This window comes from Grampus griseus (assembly GCF_964374135.1).
Source record: "Grampus griseus genome assembly, chromosome: 1".
Lineage (NCBI taxonomy): Eukaryota > Metazoa > Chordata > Mammalia > Artiodactyla > Delphinidae > Grampus > Grampus griseus.
In genome coordinates this window covers 5,601,495-5,609,972 of record NC_139017.1, presented here as the reverse complement: position 1 = coordinate 5,609,972, position 8,478 = coordinate 5,601,495, and the positions used below count along the sequence as shown (strand labels likewise).

The following is an 8,478-nucleotide window of genomic DNA, read 5'->3' as shown; positions in this document are numbered from 1 at the left end:
ACAGGGTTATAGTCAGAGCCATTAGCCTGAATTCATGTTTGGTTTAATACATAGATGGGTAGATTTAGAAGTTATTATAGGTATATGTATAAACATAGACTGGGATACACACGTATATTTCCTAGCTCTGCCGGCTGTAAGATCCTAAAAGAAATAACACTCCAGTAAAACAAGCACAGTTAGTATCCAGATCTTTGTTTCTAATACTATTTTCCAATAAAAGGAACCAGGGCTCCTCAGAGAAATCACTGATTCTAGGGCTGGGGCAGAAATCTACAAGATGATCCTGAGTCCAGGATCATCTTTTAGTACTGGAAAAAAAGGAAGTGCTAAAAAACCAAGATGATGGGGGCATGCCAAAAGTACACTGGAGTCAACCTAAAAGAACTCTCGATGGCCAAAGTTGGAACAATTTGAGAAAATATATAAATATGTAGTATTGGATTATCACCTAAAGAATAAACTAAACATCCACAAATCCATGCTGATGTATGTAAATGATCGAATAAATAAATAAAGGGCAGTGAAGAACAAATTTTCAGTACGGACGAATTCCAAATAATTTATGTAAAGACTCTCCCATCAAGAGGTGGGGCTTCATTCCCCACCTCTTGAACATGAGCTGTGCTTAGTAACTAGTTTCCAATGAATACAATATAGGAAGGGGGGAAAATAGCTTCGTGTGGAAACCTTACAAACATCACTTCAGCTTAATTGAAGTTAGCATCATCAATGATGTCATGATGATAGCATGTACCTTTGATATGATGTAATGAGAATGACACTTCCTTTCTTTAATCTTCCTCCCCAAACCCATAACCTCAAAACAGTCATGAGAAAAACAGCAGACAAACTCCAACTGTGGGACATTCTTCAAAACAGCTGATCGTTCCCCCTCAAAATTGTCAAGGAAATACGTCTAAAAATCTGTCAGTCCAGATGAGCCTAAAAAGACATGATGACTAAATATAATGTGATATTTATATTTAATATAATTTGGATGGGATTCTGGAAAAGAAAGAGGACATTAGGTAACAACTAAGGAAATCCGAATAAAGCATGGAGGTTAGTTAAATACAATGTATCCATATTGGTTCATTAGTTGTAACAAAAGTACCATGGTAATGTAAGATGCTAACAATGGGGGAAACAATAGAAGTATACAGGGGTTCTTGGCACTGTCTTTGCAATATTTCTATGAATTTAAAACTATTCTATAAAAAGTTATTAAAAAGTTAACACAAAGAGAAATAGTAATATGAACATTCCTATATCTATTAAAGAAATATTCTACATCATTAAAACCTGTCCATCAAGAAATAGTGTAATAGAAATTCATGAAAATTAGCCTGGTAAACACTTTTTCATTTTTTTCAAAATTCAGTTTCAGTGTCTTCTCAATTCTGTAGGCTTTCTTAATGTATTATTTATGTCCCTTTTCTATTCAGTTTTATACTTATTGATATATCTACCTATGTCCCAGTTTTACTGTAAGTTCCCAAGCAGGGACTATGATTAATTTTCTCTACATAGCCAGTGTCCAGCAAACATAAGTACGTGTAGTTACCGGTATGTGCTTATTAAATGTATGGAGATTCAGATTATGGAAGAAAAAGAACTAAAGCCAAAGTTACTGGAATAGAGGAAACAAGAAGATAAAACAAGAAGACAGAGCCAAACAAGGTTAGAGAAGATTAAGAACAGAAAAACTCAGTATCACAGAAAACAAGAAGGGGGAGTTTCAAGAGAAAAGGTCAGTAGTTTCAAATGCATCAAAGAGAAGATGGGGAATTTTTATTAAGATTGAGTGTTGTGGTTGAACCATGTCACCCAAAATAGTACGATCAAGTCCTAACCCCATACCAGTGAATGTAACCTCATTTGGAAATAGGGACTTTGCAGATGTAATCAAGTTAAGATTAGGTTAAACTAGAGTAGCGTCCCTAATCCAGTACTTTGTGTTATAAGAGAAAGAAGAGGAAGGTTTATTCACGTAAACACAGAGACAGCACACAGGGAAGACAGCCACATGGTGATGGAAGTAGAGATTGGGGTGATACCACTGCAAACCAGGGAATCACAAGGATTGACAGCAACTACCAGAAGCTAGAAAAAATCACTGAAGGATTCTTCCCCAGTGGCTCTGGTGGTGGTCTGGCTCTGCTGACACCTTGACTTCAGACTTTTGACCTCCAGAATTGTGAGAAAATAAATTTCTATTGTTTTAAACTACCCAGTTTGTGATCATTTATTATAGTAGCCCCAGGAAACCAATACCTTGAAAGGGACTAAATGATTAGAGAGTACTAGGAGTGTTCCAGATAATTGTTTTTGAGGGAAGACAAAAGCCAAAATTATGAACAGCTGGGAAATGTATGACAGGTAAAGAAAATAATTACGTGATCATAAACCACTACTGCAAAAATTTTTAAGTGGTCAATCCAAAAATAATTTATGTTAACTACACATCATAGGCAAGACGCACTTTATTTTCCCCAAGAAATTATTATTTCCATCTTGAAGTACATAACTTATTAGATATTTTTAGGATAACTTTCAATAAAATTACAGTCTACCAAAATGCAGCTTAATATCATTATACAAAATACTGTGTTGAATCTCTATGAGTCCTCATTAGAGACTGGAAAAAGACCGATTCTAAGAGTTTCCTCTGTCCAGAGGAAAAATTGATGATGAAGTTTTTGGAATAATACACACTTGGAGTCAAAAAGGTGGTGAGTCTAGTGTTTAAATATTCAACTGTGGGATCAGACAGTTTGGGTTCTAATATAATTAAATAAGTTGCTTAACCCTCTCTGAAATTCAGCCACCCTATGTGTAAAAAGGGAATGATAGAACTATCTCGTAAGGTTTCTGAGGGAGTTAAAGTACGTAATACAGTACACACAAAATACACACAAATTAATCATTATTAATTATTAACAGATTAATAGTGTCTGGAAGGTTGAAGCAGTGTTAGTGCAGGGGCAATCAAGTGACTTTGCTCACAGATTTCTAGAAAAGCCTCATAAATGTGCAACTACGTTGTGTGTTGTACCCTATGGTGAATGCCTGGAAAAAGGACATTAGGGAAGGGACAACCAGTTTTCTCTGAAGGCTTTTAGAGCTTTCTGCACGTGCTCCATATGCTTGAATAAGTTGCCAAGGAGACAGCAACTTGTTTTTTCTTCTTCCTCTAAAGGGTTGAAACATTTGGAAGAGCTTGCAATCTAGTTTTAGAAATGCACCTAATAAAATAAATGCAATAATTAGGAATTGAGGCCATATGTGTTTTCACTTCCTTACAACTAGAATTAAACAAATCCAGAGTCACTCTTCTTCACTTCTATGCAAATTATTAAATTGGATTATGCTGGCGGTGTCCCCATAGGAAGAAGTAAAGGTACTAGCCTCCTAAGGAGTGGGAAAGGGAACTCTGGAATGTTTAGGGCTTCTCCATGCAAGTGAGGAGATATTCTAAAATAAATCTGAAGGATGATCTTTATCTAAGGCCATGCTTGTATAGTGCAACTTGTACATTGTTTTTCAGGATATCAAGGAGGAAAGATGACAAGGAAATGTGTCAGGATGTTTTAAGCTCTTTCCTAAGGGAGATCATTACACACCTGAGTAGGTAAGGGGAGGAAAAGTTAACCTCAGATCAGGAACAGTGATAGAAAATGACAAGCTGTTCCTGGTTTAAATTAATTAGAGAAAGGATAATGAACTCTTCACAATTTCTTTTCCTATTTTTTGCAACTCTAATTTGTATTTGCAATAGTAGTGGTGCTCTCAAAATGGTTGTATGAAAAAGAAGGCAACATTTTCTATAGGCTGACATTGATATATACTCAAAAGAGGGAGACGTGAGACAACAATTACCAAATTATATACAATTGTGAATGCAGAATATACCTCACTCATCTCCAACTACATGTATTCTCTCCTTGACTTCTTGGTTGAGTCCTCCAAAGCCTGTAATGCCAACTAACTCAGTGGAAATATGATGAAGGGGGAAATTAGAGTAGAAAAAGACAGTAGTTTATTCTCTTGCAATTCAGACATCTTTCCAATTTTTACAAAAATATACGACCTTGAAACAACATCACTAGGGTCCCTCTCAGGTCCTTGATGGTGTCTGTTCAAACGATAAGCTCTGAAGTGTAAACTCCACCCGCCTCAAAGGAAATCAAGCTCTTAACTGTTTTCATCAGTTTTTCCCTTTTTCCATCCATTGAGCTTCTGTATAATTGTTGCATGTTGAATTCATCCAGTTATCTGCTTAATTTGTTCTCCTACGTCCTTTTCTCTCCATCCATCCTAACACAACGGCCAAAGCAATGCTACTTAAACTGCATTTCCTACATTCCTTTTCCTTAATTAGATCTATCAATGATTACATATTGCTTATAAAATAATTTACAAATGTTTTATCTGGAATTCAAACCTTTCCTCATTCAAAGCCCCTCTTACTTCTTCCACAGCTTCCTTGTGCAAAACCACTGCTCTGCTGTCGATATTCTCATTAATTCTAGAATACTCTCTACACTTTTCCATACCTCAGAGTCTTTGCTTGGATGTCCTCTTCCCCTAAATTAGAATTTAATAAGTAAATATTCTTGAGACCCTCCCAAATCAAGTCTTTGGAAGAAATTTCTCTTTCCTTCAACTCCTGTGGTACATATTGACCATAATAGTCATTTGTTACTTAGTATGGATATTACTTACTTATAATTTTAAAATAGGAGAATTTTTAAAGTCTCTTAAGTCTTATAAATTTTTCCTAACTTTCTGCCCTATAAATACATAGAACACATTTGTTGAGAATGTGGCAACATGGATATTGAGAATAAATACAAGTGTTTGGGGCTTAAATTTAGTACTAACGGTTAACTATTTGCAGTCTGTTCTTGCTAATGGTAATCTAATATGGTTAAGTCCCCTACATAGGAACCTTCAAGTTGCGAACTTTCAAAGATGCGAACGGGCCCCTGTATGCCAGCTGTTGTACTGCACTACTATACTTTTCAAGGTACTGTACTGTAAGATTAAAAATGTTTTCTTTATTTTTGTGTTTGTTTGTCTTTTATGTATTATTTGTGTGAAAAGTGTTATAAACCTATTACAGTACAGTACAGTACTATATAGCTGATTGTGTTGGGTACCTAGAATAACTTTGTTGGACTTATGAACAAATTGGACTTACAAATGCACTCTCGAAATGGAACTCGTTAGGGGACTTACTGTACCATATAACAACTTTGTGTTATGAAATAATAACATGTTGGTAATTTTCTTATGTTCTTCTAAATATCTTTGAAATAAATACTTGGTTTTAAAAATATTGATGAAAATAAAAAGGAAACAAAAGCACTCAACTGATGACTTGGCCATCAGTCTTTGAAATCAAATAGAAGAGAAAAAACAGTAAAAATAACACATCTAATAGATATTGTTGAAATTAATTTGAAGCCATTATTTTCACTTGAACAGTGGAGTGGCATCTTAAATGTTCAACAACTGCAAATAAAGTGAAAATCTGTAAAGTAAAATCACTTCTGAAAATACTTTAAATTCTCCGTAAACATATATGTGTTTGTGTACATACATTAAAAACCTGTATGGTAATATGTTTACATAATTATAAAATAAACACATAAATGTGAAGGTATTTACTAAAATACATTTGCAAATATTTATAGCATTTTAAATTATATAAAGGAGTTATTGACAATTTAATTTATATGCATTTAATAGTATGGGAAGCAAATCATTTGAAAGGCAGATCTGTATGGGTTAAAAGTAAGATTCAGGGAATCTGATGGCTGGGTTCCATTGTGGTTGTAGCACAATGTCTTTTGACTTTGAGGAAGTTGCTTAAATGGCCTGCGGCTCAGCTAAATGACCGATTGTGGCATGAAAGTCACTCAACTTCATTCCTTATCAGTAAATGCATATTAAAACCTCAGAGAATTACTGCTGCCTGCTCACCAGAATGTCTAAAACTACAAAGATGGAAGACATCAGTGTGTTGAGGGTGTGGAGCAACTTACACACTTGCTAATGGGAATGTCAATCGATATAGACCTTTTGGAAAAGTGTCTGATGGTCCCTATCACACCTAGAGATATGCATACATTATGTCCTAATATTCCACTCCTAGGTATGTACTCATCAGAAATGAGAACACGTGTTTCCCCAAAACCTCATAATTTGATGTTCACAGCAGAACTATGTGCATTGTCTCCAAACTAGAAGCTACCCAGATGCCCACTGACAGACACACAGATAAATAAAATGTGGCATATTCGAAGAATTGAATATCATACAGCAATAAGGGTTAATAATCTACAGCAACACCCAACAGTGTGCTGGAATAATCTAAACATAGTTTTTAATGGAAGGCTCCAAGCACAAAAGAATAAATGTCTTATTCTCTGATGTATACAAAGTACAAAACCAGGCAAATCTGTCCCCTGTTCACAGAGATCAGGAGAGTGTGTCATGGGGCAGGGGGGAGGGGGGACTGAAGTGGAGGCTGGGCCTTTCCTCAGAGACTGCTGTTCTTCACCTCTGGGCTCTTAGCACGTGTGTCTTCACTTTCTCCGTATTCAGCAAACCATTTGCTTACATTCTCTTTACGCATATTATATTTCAGTACAAAGTTTAAAAAATTCAGCATTTCAGTTTCTTGATTTTTGAATTATTAAACTCATTCATACCTAAGGAGAGTGAGCCTGTTGCTTTATACACACATTTATAACAAGTCCTTAAAAGACTAATTTCATGGACTGCAGGTGAAGCAGTCTCCCCAAATCAACGAGCGCTGCCTTCCTGCCAAAGTTTAGTTCTGTTGTCTGGGTCTTGATTGTGAAAGCATTGCCTAACCTCAAGTTCTGTAAATGATTTCCGAAAGAGCTTTTATTTATTTATTTATTTAAATCTTCTGAGGTCTACCGACGGTAGATCTGAATGGGGTCTAAATAATTGGAGGGTTTATGAAATGCAGAGAATATCACCAGTTATGCACATTCCAAGAACCTGAACGTTTCCAGTGAAGAACATGCCTGGGTTTTATAAAAACAAAGCAAGGGCAGGTCAGGACATTAGCTTTCAGTGGGAGTGCAGGCTCAAACTCTGGCACTGCTGGGGCTCCTGGCTGATTGTTTTCTTTTACTTTGCAGAAGTTTCTGATGGGCGGGACATCTAGCAATGGCTTTAATCCCTAGGCTGGGTTTGGACTTCCTTTTGGAGCAAGTAGTTTCCTGCACTTTCCATAGTTTTTAACAGAGGAGAGCCTGACACAGTGTTAAGCACTGCCAACTACTAGATGTGCCCCTGAAGGGTCCCCAACATGAGATTTCCAGCAACAGTTGTGTGGTTTATGTTATGGACTGTTTGTGTCGCAAAAGGTAAGATTAAAAAAGGAAGGCTTTTTTTTTCTATATTGCAAAACATTTGCTTACATGCTTTTTACGGTGGTAATGAAAATTTGGTCTAGAAAATGTGTTTAATTACTGTGCTGTAGCCTAGTATGTGAGATGCTTTTGACACTGTTCAGTTTAAAAAATATAAGCAGCTTATTTGAATGGCACATCTAATTATTCATCATAATTTTATTTAATGTAGAAGTTCAGAAAATGTTTTAATAATTATCTTCAAAAAATGTGACATGTCATGATCATTTCCCTTGTGATTATCATAAAATGTAATTTAATTTTTTTGCCTAGAATTTTCACCAAAATGCCTATGTGAATGTATTAAGAAGTAGGTGAACATAGAACGAGAAAATGAATTAGACAATAAAAGCCTTCAAGCTGCAATGATTGGACTTATTTCAGATAGAGATGTGAACTCTTGCTAAAGAAAAATTGATTTATCATTTACAATTGATATTGCCATGGCTTTAAAAGTCTTGGAGACAGCCATCACTTGTATCGTTTGAATGAAAATGTATAAATTTGAAAAAAAATTGAATATGCAACCTTTGTAAAAGTTACTCAATAGGATTTTCTTCCCCTGTGGTTGATATAAGATATGCTAGTAGGAAAGCCTTTAGGAGTAGTGAATCTGAGTGCAGGAGTTTTTTGCTGATACCAGTAAGAATTTATGGATAATTAAATTTACTTCTATCACTTTTCCTTGATAGATGAAAAAGTTTCTTCTTGGAGCAAATTTGGTTTCCTAGTTCATGATAGGTAACCAATAATGTGATACATGTTTGACTGACATTTTTTAAAGTTATTCATAAATTCCCAACATTCTTCACTAGGTCAACAAATTTCAATTGAATGCTTATTTCAAGTCAACCTCTAGGCAGTGAGGAATATTAGCAAATAAAACAAAACCCCTGTCCTTGAGAGTTTTTCAATCTAGAAAATAAAGCCAGATGTCTTTTTTAAGTTGTATCCTTTAGTAATTTTTTTCAGGCTTTTCTCAAATGTGTTTAAGCGTTTTTGAAAGATAGTCTTTTTCTCA

At 35.3% G+C, this 8,478-nt stretch overlaps 1 protein-coding gene across 1 annotated transcript in view; it reads left to right on the top strand.

Moving 5' to 3' along the window:
• Positions 1-7,253: 7,253 nt before the first annotated feature.
• LOC309820764 (complement factor H-like) overlaps positions 7,254-8,478 on the top strand; it is a 99,409-nt gene continuing 98,184 nt past the window's right edge. Inside the window, exon 1 of the mRNA XM_082651713.1 lies at positions 7,254-7,412. Coding sequence (XP_082507839.1) covers positions 7,355-7,412 — 58 coding nt within the window. The 5' untranslated portion in view covers positions 7,254-7,354. The remainder of the gene's footprint in view (positions 7,413-8,478) is intronic.